This window comes from Genypterus blacodes, unplaced genomic scaffold, assembly GCF_046128005.1.
Source record: "Genypterus blacodes isolate CSIRO-AG114 ecotype Tasmania unplaced genomic scaffold, CSIRO-AGI_Gbla_v1 ptg000057l_1, whole genome shotgun sequence".
NCBI classification, from domain to species: domain Eukaryota; kingdom Metazoa; phylum Chordata; class Actinopteri; order Ophidiiformes; family Ophidiidae; genus Genypterus; species Genypterus blacodes.
This window is the reverse complement of record NW_027466869.1, coordinates 2,832,892-2,850,662: the sequence shown is the minus strand read 5'-3', so window position 1 is coordinate 2,850,662 and position 17,771 is coordinate 2,832,892. Positions and strand designations below refer to the sequence as shown.

The following is a 17,771-nucleotide window of genomic DNA, read 5'->3' as shown; positions in this document are numbered from 1 at the left end:
ATGAAACAATTGAAGAGTTTGAATAATTTTCCTTGACTGCGCTTATGGTTCCCTGGTTGTACTTCTGCTGTCCTGGCACACGAGGGCCTCATTTCATTGTCTCAACTTGGAGTATTAGTCAGTTAAGTGTTCACTCTGTATTCATTATGTAGCATTGCCTCAAAGTATCACAACTAAACCCCCCCCCCCCCCCCCTCCTTTTTGAAAATGCAGGTACATATTACCAGAGGAGACCAAAGATAATGGTTGAGCGCCCTGACAGCTGCAGGTCATGTTTGTGCAGTGTCAGGGTGTTTTAGGGACTTTAAGCACCAATCTTTACTTTCCGTTGCCAATTCTACACTTCATGTGAAATAGGAAAGTCCCAAATTGACCTTGGTAACAAGAGCCTAGACTGAGGGCGGAGTTGCGTAAGCATGAAGGCAAGGAAATACAATATACAGTGTCTCTCAGTGTGAGCAATCTTCTACATATTCACATTTATACCCCTGCTGTAAGTGTTTGGAACATAGCACAGATATTAAAACTTTAAAAGGGTCCCGTGCATGGTATCAATCAGTCAGGCAGGTTGAACAGGGTAAGTTCCCCAAATAAACGATCTTAACAGGGATATCGGCTGGTTCAGCTTTTTGCAGACACATCATCAGTCAAAGGCACAAGAACAACAAAAGGAGTTTACATATTGCAGATATAAAAAAAATAATGTTTGACTTTGAATTATTGACAGAACTCTCTCAATTGTTAAACACATGGGATAAAAGACAATAGCACGTTTTGCTTTAATGAGATCAGCCAACTTTGAACATACAGATTAATAGAGATTGATACATACTGTACGTTTGTAGCCTGATATCAACATCAGAAACCCACTGTGTGACATAAATACAAGTGAAAGAAATATGGAAAAGAGATTCATGCTTTAATCTATTTCCTTTTTCTGTTTCTGTTTTTATTCTCCTCTGACGTGCAAGTTACAACATAAGGATAGATTTAATTATGTAGTCCATCCTGTATAAACGTATCTAATATAACTGACACAACAGGATGCATCAACACAAGACTTTATTATTAGGTATCATTATTAGTTGCACGTCCAAAAAAAGTTGAAATATGAGTTGAGATTGAGGTGAGATCTGTGCAGTCACTGGTAAAAAACAAAAACAAAAAACGTGATAAATCAATTGTTTTTATCTAAAAAGACTGCATTCAACCTGTAACCTTTCCCATTATCCAAGTATTTCCTTCAACCAGTCCCAAATTGTGGACCCACTGTCCCACTTTACTCTGCACAAGTCGACCAATCAATCAATACATCAAAAAAAAAGGGGGGGGGGGGGGGGGGGGAAGTAATAAGTAATGCTGATGAATGAATGTTTTCTACAGTGAACCATAAGGGGTTGCCAGTTTCACGGACTCTTTCTTCCTTTCATATAATAAGCAGCGGAGGGAAAACACATGCAGGCGCAGCGTTGTTGTGAGCGTATCAGGGCTGTCGCTCTCATTACTTTCATTAAAAGCAGATGAGCGCTGGTGCAGTGCACTGTACCTGCAGCTGGTGTCATAGGTACACCGAGCTTCCTATAATCAATACCGAAGCTATTGGCTCTGCCTGATCCAATACTACAAGAGCCAATTGATCAGATGGCATAGACAGACACGCCAAGAGGATAAAAGGTGACGCTTTGATCGATGTCCATCTGATTTCGTGGAGATGGGAGTTGCGCAAAGACAGTTTCGCCACTTTGGCTAAACTCTTCCTAACTTAAACTGTCACGTAATATCGCGCTTTATCTTCGGACATCTACGACTTGACGCCGGTTGATGCCGAGGATCATGACCATGAACGGTGACAACCAGTCGGCTGCCTCGGCGCCGCTGGACCTGCGCACCACTGACCGGGAGCGTGGGAGCACCGGGTGTCGCTCTCCGGACTGTAAAGGTCGCGCCCGGGACTGTCGTGCGGCAGGCGGCTCACCTGCAGCCCCGGGGCGCACAGGGACGAACGCTGCTGGACTAAACTGTCCTACGGCGAGAGGCGCACCGGGCTCGGACACCGGCACTGTGCTCAACAGGACAGCGGACAATTCTTCCTCCAGGCTTCCTTTTCGGAAACGCCCGATTCCTGCCGAGCCGGAGCCCCAGAGACCGTCGCCGACTCGTTCAGAGAGAGGAGACCGCTTATCTCCGGCGGAAGACGCGGACTCGACACTACGTGGGAGGCCGGTCAAGTACTTCGGAAGACCCACACGCGAAAACAATGTTTGGGTGCCAGCAATGACACCGAGGCGCCCTGAAGTGTCAGGACAGAGTCTGGATGTCTTACGCTTCATTCATTCGTCTCACTTCTACAGTAAGTGTTTCAGAAAACTCATCAGCCCAGATCTCACTCATATTATGTGTCAGCGGTTTCAGTCTTTATGTGTTCAGTATCCTGAGCCAGGCGGTCTATGGGGATGTATTGGACATCTGCGTTTACCCTGAATATCAGTGTGGGTCACGGTCCAATAAGAAGTTCTGTTTGATTGTACAAGTGAAAGGAGCAGGCAGCAGCTCTTCCATCATTCTGGCTCATGAGTGTGTTAGCAGGTTGCAGAGTGAAGTGCAGAGTCACTGTTGATGCAGAAGCTTGTGTATCATTGAGAAACTGTCCAGTCAGCTATTCTGCTACTTCTGAAAGGATGAACTGGGTCACCTCACAACTACCACAACTACTGTACTCTCTCTCTCTCTCTCTCTCTCTCTCTCTCTCTCTCTCTCTCTCTCCCTCTCTCTCTCTCTCTCTCTCTCTCTCTCTCTCTCTTTCTCTTGCACACACACACACAAGCAAACAATTGCATACCTCCATACTTCCTTATTCCTTGTTTGTTTGGCAGGTAATCCTGTTAATCCTCTAATGCTTTATTTCCCACTTCTCTGTGTGTGCACCCCCCTCCCTCCCCCTCCCCCCCTCAGGTCAGTTCCCAGCCTACTGTTTGACCCCGATCCCTGAGCCAAACCACTATCTGACCTACCAAAGTGACAACCTGCTGGGTGGTGTCGCCCTGGCAACACGTCAAGATGAAGACGGAGACACGTATGTTGAGGTTTTTAAATGGTTGAAATTGTGAGTTAGGATTGTTCTCTGTGGTGTGCAGTTCGTTCAGGCAAATCCTCGGTCACCTAGACCACACAATATACCGTGCATACATCCTGCAAATGTTCTTATAATCAGTAAGAGCAGCGGGTGAGAGATAGTTGATGGTAGAGATCTTAACTATTTATTGCCATAAATCTGAATTTCACTGCCTTGAATGAAAGTCATTCCATATACAAGCCTATGACCATAAATTGAAACATGATTCATCCACATCATGCATTTACATAATCCTCATGTTCCAGTGAATATGTCTTGGAGGACACAGAGCTAAAATCGCATCACACACAAATATTTATGAGATTACCACAAGACTTTGGAGAATTGATTGTCATTTTGCAGAAGATCTACAGAACATGACCTCTGACCTACCACAGCCTACATAGCACATAGAGCACCAAAGAGATTTAATGCTTCAAATCAGCAGACACAGGAGATCCTTTGTCCTCCCTTCCTCAAGCCATCATACATAGGAGGATGAAAGTATGAACAACATTAATACTTTCTATAATACATGTTAATATCTGAAATATCCTATACTTGCAATAACTTGCAACTCTAACCTGGCACCACACACCCTGTTGTGCCCATTGTTTGTTCTAAGTGTGTGTCAGTATGTAGGGTCCATACTGTTGGGTCATAGTTTACCTTGTATGTGTACTAATTTGCATACTTCAAAAATCACATGTTTCATTTATTTTTTGCGCAATACCATATTTCACTTCTTCGTATTTGAGATCCTTCCTGCTTTTACTCATCTCACTTGTACTTACATGATTCTTCCAGGGCTTGTATATGATTCTAGTGAGAATGGTGTAACAGTATAATAAGTAAAAGTAAGAACGAGTGATTCATTGGGCTGAATCCTGACTACACAAGTCTTAGCAAGTGACAGACTGACTGACTTCATAAGTAAAACCTTTGACGTTACACAACCGTGATCTGGATGTGAGCTGGATGTTAGTGGCTGCAGCATCACCTCAGTGTATTTGTTGTGATTTCTGTGAGTCACCAATCGGGCATGTTAGCAAAGAATCTAAAGTACAGGTAGCTGTTGATGTTAGGGGCGAAAGGTATGTGTGCAAATTGTATGTGTGTGTGCGTGTGTGTACTCCTCCTTATCCACGCCAGAGTTATCACAGTGTATTCACTTCCTGTGTAAAGGAGAGCAGTTTTGACCAGGAATGATTCACTCTGTGGTTCCTGGGACTTTGGTCTAACACATTTCCCTGAACTCCTTGTAGGGTGTGTTGTGTGTGTGTTGTGTGTGTGTGTGTGTGTGTGTGTGTGTGTGTGTGTGTGTGTGTGTGCGTGCATGCGTTTGTGTGTCACAGAAACAGTCTCCACAAAGTTATAATTTTGAGTCGACGTGTATCTTTACAATACTGCATAAAGATCACTGGAGGAAGTCGCAAGAGCACATGAATGCAAATATTAAACTTTAACACATGGGTAATCTGTTTCAAAGTTTAACACCCACCCACAAATCAACTGACTTGACAGGCTGATACACAAACCCACACACACACAGTCATGTGACTGAAATCATAGAATGGCCAAAAGTTGAGACACTTTCATGCTGTGGTTTCAAAAACGTATCAGTATCATTTGCATCCATCAAAACAAATTTGTCATGGCCAACATTTAGCAGAGCCATAAGTCATGTGACATGCCAGGACTACACGCAAAACTAATACACGAGACAAAGTATTCATATGCATGTACTTTATTATGATCCTGGACGACAATTTCAGCTCAATGTGTGTGCAGAGCTTTTTCATTTTTGAACATTGAAATGCTCAACTCTTTCTGGTAAAGCTCCATTAAGTTACATCTCCATCTCTTCATACACATTTGTCACATGCATCTGTCTCCACTTGCAATATCATTATGAATGTTTACACCACATCATGTAATTAATTGGCGTTCCTATCAAATGGATCTCGCTAGAATGTCATTGCTTTATCAATATTTGCAATTTTTGCACCCAAAAGTAAACTGAATATCCCCCCGTACATTGTTATGTTATCAGAAATGAAATGACAGGTGGTGGATATGGTGCTTGATCTTTTACCTCCTGTCTGCTTTGAAGCTGTATGAAACTGGTGTGAATTCCGCAGAAATACATTTTCTCAGCCCCCCATCCTTATCTATCTGTGCGTGTGCGTGTGTGTGTCTGCTCTTACGTCAAACTGGCTGTTCGTCTTTTATTCTCAGCACCTCTGAGCCTCTTAGTTTCGGGAAAACCTGTGAGTACTCAGCTCAAACATGCTTGTGGTTTTCTCAGGTGTTTCTCTCTCTCTCTGTCTCTCTTTTCTTCTTTTCTTTCTCAGTGTTTTTAAATGAATGGGCTCAAAAACCCAAACATCCGCTCCTCACTTGTGACTTCCTCATTTACCGCTTTCTCTCTATTGCCTCTGTCTCTCTCTCTCTCTCTCTCACACACACACACACACACACACACACACACACACACACACACACACACACACACACACACACACATTTTCTTACTGCTTTCTGCATTCATGCATTCTCTCAGTCATTGAAACCACTTCAACTTGGCCTATTTTGCTTTTAACTCGTTGTAATCATAGTAATCATAACACAATCAAAAGACTTTAATGTATGTAGACATTAGTTTGACTTCAGTGGCAAGAAACCTGACCTTACATGTAACCAAGTTATTACTCGGAGTCAGGAGTCAGTACATTTATATGTGCATGTTAGATCTTTGATTCTAATCCGATGTCAATTAATCGACATCGTAATCAAATTTATAGACAGAACTAGATTAGATGAACAATATACTCTTACTAAAGCATGTAATCACCTTGTGTAAGCATGTTGAGCAAACGAAAACAAACAATGAAATCCTGTTAATTCCATCCATTTAAACAGCTTTCTGCAGTTTACACAGTACAGAGAATACTTACTCACTGACTCTCTCTCTTACATGTCCTGCTGTTGGTGTGAAGGAGTGTCTGTGGTTATATGGCCAGGCTCCATGGAAGGGCTTTGCAATGAAAGGGTGGTACGGGGTGAACACAGGTTCAGGGTGGTGTGTGTGTGTGTGTGTGTGTGTGTGTGTGTGTGTGTGTGTTTGATGGAGGCCACCCTGTTCGTGGACTGAAACCATCTGTGAAAGGGGCAACATCCCACTAACCCACTCACTCTTTCATGGATGCGACTGAGGTACTTGAGGCATTGAAGCAAGCAGTGATGCATAGGTTTCACTCACAAATACTTAACCCTTGCAAGCCTTCCCAAAGCTAGGAAGTAGCACCTCTCGACTCAAGGCATACAGGGCCTAGGTGTAAGTTCCAGTCCACTGCTCGGTGCCGTGTTGACACACACACACACTCAGACATCACCTCATAGCCCAGCTGGTTCACACACAACAGGATATGTTTGACTTGACTTGTATTTTGAGCTTTGGCTGTGCCCTCATGCTCTATACCAAACAGGATACCACATGCAACTTACGGCTCGAGTTTGTGACATCTTATTCGTTCTTCTGAACCTTCTCAATCTCTCACGGCCTTGCTTTCTCTCTCTTTCACACAAACACACACACACACACACACACACACACACACACACACACACACACACACACACACACACACACACACTGGGACTATCAGCATTAATGTGGGTAGCATGGGACTCCGTTTGCGTCAGTGTTGCAGTGCCTGGGGTTATCTGGGCCTGTGGTCTGCCCCACTTCCAGGAACTAGAGACAGCACAGTTTCATCTCAAGTGAAAAAGAAAGAGATGGATAGAGATAGCATAGATAGAGATAGAATATAATGTAGAGTATAATGAGAGAGAGCAGCAGAGACAGAGAGGGAGAGAGAGAGAGAGAAGGGGAGAGAGTGATCAAAGCATGATGGTGCCAATTGGGAAACAATGGCAACCCCATTTCATGTCATACCTGAAAATCCTGTAACTTTTGTTGACTGTGGATTTTAATCACTGTAGGGCTTTTGAGGCTGTGTGGCTCATTAAGGTAACTGGAGGGTAACTGATGGCATTAGTTACTAAGACAGAGAAGATCTTTGTTTACACTTATTTGTTCACTTTGTTGAGCTCAGTTAGAGGAACAGGGACCAACCAAGGAAAGAACCGCTGCAGTCTCATTTACGCATAAAGAACTTCTGTTTTTCACAGTGATGTCAAGAGAAAATCCGTCAATGCATATGCAAGCATTATGCAGGTAACTACTGCCAAAAAATGACATTATGTGAGCTATTAGATTATTCAGATAGATAGATAGATAGATAGATAGATAGATAGGTAGATAGATAGATAGATAGATAGATAGATAGATAGATAGATAGATGGATAGATGGATAGATAAAACTGCTACTATTGTCACTGACAACAGGAAGTGACATAAAACCCGTCTGCCTCTTACTGGAAGTTGCTTCTTCTGACAGCAAAAGACAGAAAAATGCAAAAAAAAAAGGGTATAATAATCTGTTTTGCATCAACCCATCCCTCCCTCCCCCCTCCCTCCTCAGCGTGTCTAGTCCTCTTCCCTGTCCTAAACTTTGGCCTGCGTTTGTTCTTTCGCTTCGTGTATAGACCTCAAATAGTGGTTTCCCCTTTACTCTTGATAAGGGTGCGATAAGTGGAGTGAGTCATGCATGTACGTCTTTGGAGCAGATCAGCATAACTGTCAGTAGGATCATTTAGTTACACAACTTACAACTGCTGATCAGTCCCAGAACGCACATTACACATAAAGATGATTTCTCAGATCTTTGTGTCTCTACTTTGACCAAAAAGGTATTTCCAGGATGTAGCATGTTAGTGGGTCACCATGTCACAATGAAAGTTTTCTGCACACGGCTGCTCTTTCTGCTCGTGTAGTAACAATCCTCGTGTCAATGTTTGTGTCCATTCCAGAGCTCTGCACATAGCGGTGGTGAAGGGGGAAGTGGCTATTGTCCACAGGCTGATCTACCTCCTGCAACAAGCCCGAAGAGGTCTCGATATCTACAACAACCTCCGTCAGGTGAACACATTCGCACGATTGACACCACACTGCTGCCACCGCATGAATACACACATGAAGGGCTGCACGAGTGCACACACACCTGCTCTCATCGCCCGCGCAAATACAGACATTACTGATCTAATCAAATGTTTCCTTGTGCAGTACAACACACTTTTTGATTTGATTTTTGACTGCCCAAAGATTCCCAATGGATATGAGGATCATGTGACACTCGAGCACCTCTGGAGCTTGACTTGGTTGAAAGGTTATTCAAGAAGCCCAAAAGAATTATATGAATTCCAGAAAAAACATTAGTGCCCTTGCTCATTTCCTCAACTTTTACAACTCATGTGTAATATGTTTGAAAGAAATCAGTGCAACACGATGAACGATCCATACAGCGTAGGTGTGTGATGGGGAGACTCCTGTCCCGTAAGCTACATATTTCCTGGCCTCAGCCTGCAGTTCAGAGTTACAAGGAAAAGAATGAAAGAGGAAGTTCCTCGGTTTCCTCTGTGCCTTGCCACACGTTCTCTTACAGTCAGTCTTACAGCTGATTGTTTGGCACTGGAATTCACCTTCCTGCTTGCTTCACCTGTAGACAAAAGCAAAGCCACTCACAATCGCACACTTTCCCGGTTTTGCAGAATTCAATTTCTCAATTCAATTTTTCATTGAATGCTTTGAAGCTCAATGTTGTTGTTTGTTTGTTTTATCTTCTGTGGTTGGTTTGTGCTGTATTTTCACTCCCTGTTCTCGCTGGAAGTTTGTGTTCTGCCTGGGCCCTGAAACTGGCAACACATCTAAGGGAAAGCATAGAAATGAGCGATTCGGGGTTTGGGCAAAAGGACTTTGGCTTGCATGGATTCTGGCATTCGGACAGGTGGATCCAGTGAAGTTTAAAATAGGTAGCAGTCTCGAAAACAATAAGGCCACTGAGACTTTCAGCTGTTACCTAATTACCTCAACATAACTTTCCAGGGGATTAGTTCCTACGTGTTTTACTGGAACGTGTTGATGATATCGACTCTGGGTGTTTCCCAATCCAGGGCCGTCCTAACCACTGGCCTCAAGCCAACACTTCCACATTCTGTCCCCCTCTTCTCTCTTCCTCCTCCTCCCTCCTCGCCTGCATTGTGGCCTGCCAACGATTCTATCTCTCATCCTTCACCAGAGAAAGCACCTGAGCTGTGCAGAGCTTTACAGTTCTCAGGGCCGGGGTTTCACACCAGGCGGGACACCACAGGCTCGCTTACCAGAAATAACGCCGATCATTGCTTGTTGTCTTTCCTTATTGCTGAGGCTTGACTGCATGTGTTCTGTGATATCCTGTGGCTGTCCTCTGTATGAAAATGCAAGCACGCGATAACTACGCGCATGCACACATACTCTCTCTCTCTCTTTGTCGCACCATCACACTTGCATACGTAGTTCTAACCAAGAGGGGAGATTTTTAAGCACAGGACCCGCCACAGTCATTTGCCTACCAGATTGTGTGGCTTAGCTGGATTGCGCAAATCATGTCAAACTCAAGTTCAGGAATTTTTTTCTCACAGCAGCACTGAACACTTGCGCAGACCAACTCCCACAAAGACAAAGAAAGAAAACATTGCTTTTCCTCATATTGATGACAAATCCTGTTTCGGTGGTTTTGCTCATGGAGTGTTACTATCAGTAAGGCATGTCAACAGTACTGTAAATGTCAGTGTTTGACTTGACGTGCTCTCCCAGTACTATGCTGGAGACAGCTGTTTGATACACCCACACTGTCCATGCTGTCACTGTGGCTAAACAAACAGATGATTCTAGCCCAGCTTTGGCGGCCCTCACCACAGCTGATGGCCCTGTGCTCAGGTCGTGCAGCATGCGGCCCTGGCGACTGCACGTTTGGGGACTGATCCTCCCCAGGGGCCACCCACGAGAAGAACAGGGCTGATGGTCATGTGCTTTGCACCAGCATAAGTGCATGTGATATGTTCTTGCCACAATGAAGGATGTAAATGATCAGACACACTTTGATTTGTAGCCTTTGACATTTTGCTAAGCTGCTGATAAGATGAATTTATATATCACTGTAGTTATGTAGTAACTTTGCATTATTTCAAACCAGATGATTCGGAAGATACTTCCTCAAATGATCACAGCCATTATGCTGTTGTAGCCTTTGTTTAAATTGCTAAACAAATATATTCAGACATGTTAATGCACTTGGGTTTGATTTGTGCATGCTGTTTTTTCTGTGTGTGTGTGTGTGTGTGTGTGTGTGTGTGAGTGTGTGTGTGTGTGTGTGTTCTTTAGTATCCGTGTTCCGAGAAGTCACATGACCCCCCTTGCTCTGTGCTGCGAGGTTCAGAGGGTAGTTTCACAGGGACTTTCCCTTTTCTCTCTCTCTCTCTCTCGCTCGCTCGCTCACACTCGCGTGCTAGTCACTCTTGTCTCTGTCTCTCTCCCTTTTGTGCTTGTGCTTCACCATATTTATGTTTTGTACCTGTAGCTTTAAAATTATTTTGAATTTCTAACCTTAACTGAACTGACTGATGCTATCAGTGTAACTGTCAAACAGCTGACATGAGAGGCAGTGTTGTTGTTATTCCTGCTTTATTCTCAAGTGTTCATTGCAAAAGCTGGGTCTCTCCCTGCATGTTGCCCTCCACCCATCTATGTGCACTTATCTGTGTTTGGCACAGCCTACAGCCCGGGGCTTTTCCTCATGCCCAGAAACCTCCTCTTTCTTCTCATCTTTTCTCCTCCTTCATGTTGATCTGCTTGTTTTACAGGAATGTGAGTATGTGAGGACAGACTCATGGGAGAAGCAAGGGGTTTTCCCTCTCTTATCCTGTCTTTCCCCTGGGCTCCCCTCCACTACTTCCGTCTGTTCCTCATTCCTCCCTCTCTCAGCTCCCCCTCGCTCCCTTCCCATCTCCCCTCTTATCTTTGCATGATTTTTGTGTTAGTCACTCTGCTTTGTCAACTCTGTGAAGTCCTTTTAGAAGGCCAGAGGAGGTCTGTGGCGTGCTTCATGAGCAGTGTGTGAGTTAAAGTAGCAGTTCGACTGCATTTTACATCAGTGACTGTTGAATATAGCAGGTTCATTGAACATACATTTTACATGGACATATGAGTGTGTGTGTGTGTGTGTGTGTGTGTGTGTGTGTGTGTGTGTGTGTGTGTGTGTGTGTGTGTGACTCACAGATTTCAGGGAAACGGGAGTGGAAAGGAGGATCATTGGAATCCCTCTAATGCTCTTTCTGTTTTTTTAAATACTCTTTGCTTAAACAAACCTTCACCATCACACGTGCGCAGACACACGTACACACACACAAGCACACACACACACACACACACACACACACACACACACACACACACACACACACACACACACACACACACAAAAACATTTTAATGGTTGATTTATTACCATTTGCTGTAAATGTGAAACTTGGCACACTGTGTGTTCCTGATTGGTGTGCTGATTGTGTAACATTAATAGCTGCTAAAAAAAATCCCAGGTTAAAGGAGTTCCCTTTATGACTTAATAGTTTCTGAACAAAACGATTATGTTTCTTAATCTAAACAAGCTGTCAGTGAACAGGGTTGACCTAGATGACAGAATAGCGCAATTTGATAATGTACAAAGCTCATTCATAGGAATATCCTGGATTGCTCAATGGATTTCACTTAGCACCAAATCATTTGAACCACCTTGAGAACAGCTAAGTATTTCCTGTTGCTGCAGACTGTTTGTCTCTCAGAACCGGCTCATCCTCATTTAAATCATTCATATTGTGTGTTAGGGCAGTTGTTTGTGGTGTACGTGCTTTGGTGCTGGGTATTGCACGTGGCTGCTCTATCTTGTGATCTTCATGATGTGTGGTAACGATAATGAAATCAGACACAGTGTCCCAGCATTTTGTAGATGCTGGCCTGACTCTATTTTCCTGTTGATATCTGTTGATGAAACGATAGCTTTACCGGAAACAGTACCATATCTTCCTTTAACCTCACATGCCAAAGAATATGGGTACCATTGATTTTATTGTGTTTAATCCATAATTGTCTGTTCATCACGTATCTTAACAATTTGTGTTTTTGGAGTTGCTTGTCTTTGTTACGAGAATATCACAACACATATTCTCGTCTTTCCATGATTTTTGGTAGACTTGATCAACTTCCTGATGGTTATCCAGATCTGTGATTTCCACCATTAGATCAGCATTTATTAGTCACAACAATGAAACTAAGTTCATAAAAATAGCCTGCACAGTGTCAACTATTTGCAACCATGGATATGAATATGGAACTATATGCTCTCAGATTGCTGCCTAGTGTGTACTGCAGTGTGACCAGTGAACCCCTTTTGAGAAACAGTGTTTTGTGACTAAGAAGTTGAATACATTGACTGGTCTAAACTGTCTCTGGTCCCCTCCTCTCCGCAGACTCCTCTTCATCTGGCTGTGATAACCCAGCAGGCAGGCATGGTGGAGGCTTTGTTGGGAGCAGGGGCCGACCCTACGGCCTTGGACCGTAACGGCCAATCAGCGCTCCACCTCTGCTGTGAATATGACCAGCGTGACTGTCTCGCTGTAGTGCTTTCTCTGTCCTCGCCTGCCACATGCCTGGAGCTCAGAAACTATGAAGGTACATTACGGTCCAGAAGATTCTCTTCCTAAAAGAAGAAAAGACATACAACGACTAATAAGCATCAATCAACTCAAATATTATGGCATAAATTAGGTATTTTGGGCCCGTGTTCTTGGCATACCAATGATCAAATAACAATGTTGCTCAAATCTGTAGTCTAACAACACAATAAGATTGATAATGACGTCAGTTGAATTTGTGCATGTGTGTTTGTTGGGGAATACTTGAAATGACCCAACAGCAACCCTAAACGGTATTATGTTAGTGGTACCGAGGGGCATTATGTATTTTTTATTGTAAGACATTCATTTTATCATTATTATTCAACTCATAATAATACATCCCATTCTTAGGGTTGACCCCTCTACATCTGACAGTGCAACGTGGCTGTAAGGATTTGGCCAGAATACTCCTGGATGCGGGAGCGGACATCAATGCTCTGGTAAGTTCTTGCACTGTGTTAACTGTACTCCTCAGTGATTACGTTTCACGAGGTCACATTAAGAGATGTATTGCACCAAACTGTCTGCATTGACTTTTTTTTCTCATGGTGCTATTTTCTGATCAGGACATCAAGAGTGGCCAGAGTCCTCTCATGCACGCGGTGGAGAGCAATAACTCAGACATGGTCCACTTCCTCATTGAGGTAATGAGGGTGTGTAGCAAGGGAGGAAGGAGGTTGAGGGGTTATGACTCAGGTCGTTTTGTTAGGTCTGTTTTGGTCTTTCCAGCTCATCAGTTGCATGACTCTACTTTACAATCACGCTGATCTCCCACAGTTTCCCTTTCCTTTTTAGATTACAGATAACCTTTACAAAGGAATGAACCAGCACTTTTATACTTTGTGATTTATTATCAGATCTCACAAATCACAATGTTACTTTGCCCAGACTTTTCTTCTCTTCTCTCCTATGTGATCAAATTTACAATTAAATTAATCAATTTCCACCTGTCTTTTGTTTTGCTTCCTGGCTTTCATGATGACGTTTTATGTCCTTTTGTCACAGAATAGCTGTGATGTCAACAGCCAGTCGTACAGTGGGAACACGGCCCTGCACAGTGCTTGTGGCAGAGGACAGGTGGACACTGTGCGTCTGCTCCTTAAGAGTGGAGCCGATTGCAGCCTTAAGAACTACCACAATGACACGCCCGTGATGGTGGCCAAAAATAAAAAAGTGAGTGACAGAAATAGAATGGAATGATGACGCAAATAATTTGCATACAAAACATGCCCAAATTCCATGCTTAGTGTGTCGTTTATTTATAGTTGGGAGTTGCGGTTTAGTGATAGGAAAGCTGTGAATCTCAAAGCTTCTTCCTTGTCATTGTCTCTCAACTGTTTCAACTTGTATTGCTCTGATGGCAAATCTCACCCATTTAATCAGAAAAAAAATCAGATGCAGCTCCAGTAAAGATACATGGAAGAAATGCTGGCTTGTTAAGAATGGAAAATAAAGCAGTTTCTCCTTCCATCTAGAGGCCAGACTGGAATGGTGCAGTGTATTTTCCACAAATGATTGAATGATGGATGATTGCAAAACAGTGTCATGTGTTTTAGCTCATGTAAACAAGAGATTGTAACATTTTGCAATCTTTTTCAGATAGCTGATGTGCTACGAGGGAGGGGCTCCAAGCAGATAAAAGTTCAAGATCAACCCTACGCTTCAGTGTCCCCACGTGGGAGCGTCTTAGCGGTAAATGGTAAATATGCACAGTCACATCCATCTTCACACTTAAAGGTAGTAAACTGCAGGCATTTCATTTGTTCTCTCGGCCTTTCTTTTAGGATCCCCGTCATCTAATCACAGTCTTGGATATTCGCCTTCAACCACGCCACATACCCCTCACCATAGCGCCTCCCAGAGTCCAAAGACCCCATCTACGCTTGCCTCTCCACTTTATTAGATCAGACGTAATGCCCAGTGTGAGATACAAGTACACTCCACACGGCCACACGAAGGCTCAACTTGGGCTGTGTCAGACTCCTTTTACAGAGAGCCCACGCCCAGCTGCTGTTGGATGTACTGACGGACCGATAGCCTGCCAGCCGCTGCAGTGATCAGCTGTGTGATCAGATCTACACAGATGTTTCTCAGTTGTGGCCTGGAGTCTACACACAAGTGGCAGCTAATTATATATATGTGTGTGTGTGTGTGTGTGTGTGGCCCAGATTTGGAAGGAGCATACACCAGACTCAGGCTGGGGACTGAGATCAGAAGACACCAGAATCTGTTGTCCAAATATGTCCCAGACTAACTCACTGTCTGGGTAAGAAGCAACGATTAAATGTTACGGCATGTGATCAGGACAGAACAATGAGAGCTGAATTTGTGCTGAGTTGTGTGGAATCAACCCTGGATAGTGGACATCGACTTAAACTAAGTGATCTTGGACACTTTTATAATCCTCAAACTAATAATTTAGTTATAAAGACTTTTGGGGAAACTGACGTCTTTGCACTATCAAACATTTTCAAGACTGTAAAAGTTACGAGCAGTTCATTGTGTGTGTGTGTGTTTTAAAGTATTAAATGTTTGCTACGAAAGCTGTACATTTGTCAAACGTATCCAGCAACAACTGTCGTAAATTTGAAAGCAGCGCTGTCATTGGTCAATTCACACTCCTCCGGCCCAAAAAAGAGTGCGCGGCCATGTTGAATTGTCAATATTCCGAAAGAAGAGACAAAGACCCGACAACTCGGCGGATTTCTCCCAAGAGCGAGTTTCAACTTAACTTAATTAGACAGCGGCGATAATATACAAGTAACGTCAAAAGTGGAAGACTGCGGATGGATGTAACAAAGTGAAGGTAGCGCTTTTTCTCTCTTGAATCATAACACGGTTAATCCGCATCTGAAGCATATCACTTAATACACACGAGCTAGGCTAACGCTTAGCATGCTACACCAGTCGTTGTTTAGTCGACAACACAAACGATACGTCGGACACGATTTAAAGAGAAGCCACGCACTTGTTTTTGCGCCAAATGTGTTAACGCCGCGTATTTAGATACGTTGGTTAACTAAACCGGACGGTTGACGCGCACGTTTCTGGAAATGAATTTATCCACGGTACTTCTGGGGCATGCTAACGTGTCGCGCTAACCCTTCTGAAGAATGGCGAGACAAGACGAGAGCACGTCGGCGGTCGGAGCAGCGTTCAGGGAAACAAGTTCCCAGATTTAAAAAAAACACCAAGTTGAGCTGGCAGCGTCTTTGATTTGCGTCGCTGTTACAACATTAGCAGTCAAAACCCCAAACCGAGCGAGCGGCGTGTTTACCACAAAGCGTCACAGCCACAGTTGGTTGCTGATTACAGTAAACCCTCAATCTATTCCGTTGTATTTCCTGTTAAAGTGCGGCGAACGACACTTGATTAGAAACGTTTTTCGGCTCTAGGAAGTGGTAAGCGTCCGCCGTCTTAAGTGTTTGTGGCGAATGTCAGGACAACTTTCTCAACGTGGCGTCCCAGTTCCTTTGCATCCCCAGACCGGGTTTTCGCTGCCATTTATAAGACAAAACAACAACAAAAAGCGCAGCGGGAAATGAAAAGTTTTAAGCACTCTGTTAGGTGTTCTCGGAGCCCACTGTGCGGGAGAAGAACCGGCGCACCAGCTGCAGGCATCCCCGCAAAACTAGAGTGCCTCTTCCGTGGCGTCAGGATCTGGCGTCAGGTTCCCGTTTTTACGCCTTTAACTTTATTCGATTTGTTCGGTTACACACATATATATATATATATATATATATATATATATGTGTGTGTGTGTGTGTAACCATGTATATATATTCTGTCAATTTACGACCCCGCGCTCATAAGACAATAGCGCCGTCGTATTAAAGATATCTGACGTCATAGAAGTCGTGGTGTGCACGTCACCCTTTAAAGACACGCCCCTTTTACAGGAAGGTTGTCATCTGAGATCAGTGCCTGTCCTGGCAGTTTCGTGGTCATCCGACATGTGTGGTGCTCGATCTGGTTATAGTGGCCCAACATTCTGTCAAACGGTTTTACAACAGTCACAACAAGAGCAGGAAGGTGAAGTGCTCACAAGATGGCTGTCACATTTAAACCATCATTTATCACAAGGAAATGTGTTGTTAAAGTTACTGTTTTTTTTAGTATTTAATGCAATATTGTACAATTCCTTGTTATCACATAGTGTAATGGATTCAGTGTAAGTGTGGTTTTGCCAATGCAGCTGGGTGACGTGACTGTGGAAAAGTACATGTACAGCACACCGGTATGCAACATACAGTGGGTGTGTGTAAACCCTGCCAGAATAGCAAAGAAAACTAGGTAAAGTGCCCGTCCTTATAAATGGCGTTGATCTCGGGTTACTAGCTGTGTTGTGTTATATCGTTTTACCTGGTCTATATTAAAGTCTAAAGTGATTAAACATCCATGTTTATGTATTGTTTGACAGGTAACTGGATTTTCCTTTGAATGCAGATTCTCTCAAAGCACTTGGAGGCCGCCCTCTCAACCTTTGTTGCCCAGGACCTGGAACAATACAACTAAAGACATTTGAAACAGACTTTTTGAGCACAACAAAACCAATTAGGAACACTTTGATGCTTGATGTCTGAACGAATAAGAAGAGTCGTTTGTGATCTGAGCCAGCAAATATTTTGATACTAGTGGGATTGAATGTGAAGAAATGGCACTTGGACTGGAAAGCCAAGATGTTTGATACTTAGAGCAATGATAAGTCTACTTGGAGACATATTTTGAAAGAAAACTAGAGAAGTTTGTGTTGGACAGATTATTTATTCATATGAATGTTAATTTCTCCCTTTTAGGAGAGAGTCTTGTATATAGACACAAACAGAATTAATAACTTGGCCTCTTCTTTTCAAGAGGTATGACAGTGTTGTGTACACAATACATCCATTAAGAGGGAAAAACATGAGCCAAAAGTTTTTAGTTTTCAGGTTTTAGACATTTTTTTACACAAGGCATTAAGCACAAAGCAGATTGTCAAAAAGGAAAC

The 17,771-nt window shown here is 43.3% G+C and overlaps 1 protein-coding gene across 1 annotated transcript; it reads left to right on the top strand.

The window, feature by feature from the left end:
- The first annotated feature begins 1,416 nt into the window (after positions 1-1,416).
- Positions 1,417-17,750, top strand: bcl3 (BCL3 transcription coactivator). Its single transcript, XM_076152757.1, has 10 exons — positions 1,417-2,350; positions 2,953-3,073; positions 8,048-8,156; positions 12,578-12,779; positions 13,136-13,224; positions 13,351-13,428; positions 13,790-13,957; positions 14,384-14,483; positions 14,569-15,590; positions 17,231-17,750. Exons 1-9 carry the CDS (start codon positions 1,822-1,824, stop codon positions 14,685-14,687), a joined length of 1,515 nt encoding a protein of 504 aa, XP_076008872.1. The 5' UTR covers positions 1,417-1,821; the 3' UTR covers positions 14,688-15,590; positions 17,231-17,750.
- The last annotated feature ends 21 nt before the right edge of the window (positions 17,751-17,771 follow it).

Coding starts and splice junctions, on each gene's coding strand:
- bcl3 (XM_076152757.1), top strand. CDS start 1,822: ATGCCGAGGATCATGACCATGAACGGTGACAACCAGTCGGCTGCCTCG. Junction 13,958..14,383: donor TGGTGGCCAAAAATAAAAAA/GTGAGTGACAGA, acceptor AATCTTTTTCAG/ATAGCTGATGTGCTACGAGG. Junction 14,484..14,568: donor GAGCGTCTTAGCGGTAAATG/GTAAATATGCAC, acceptor CCTTTCTTTTAG/GATCCCCGTCATCTAATCAC.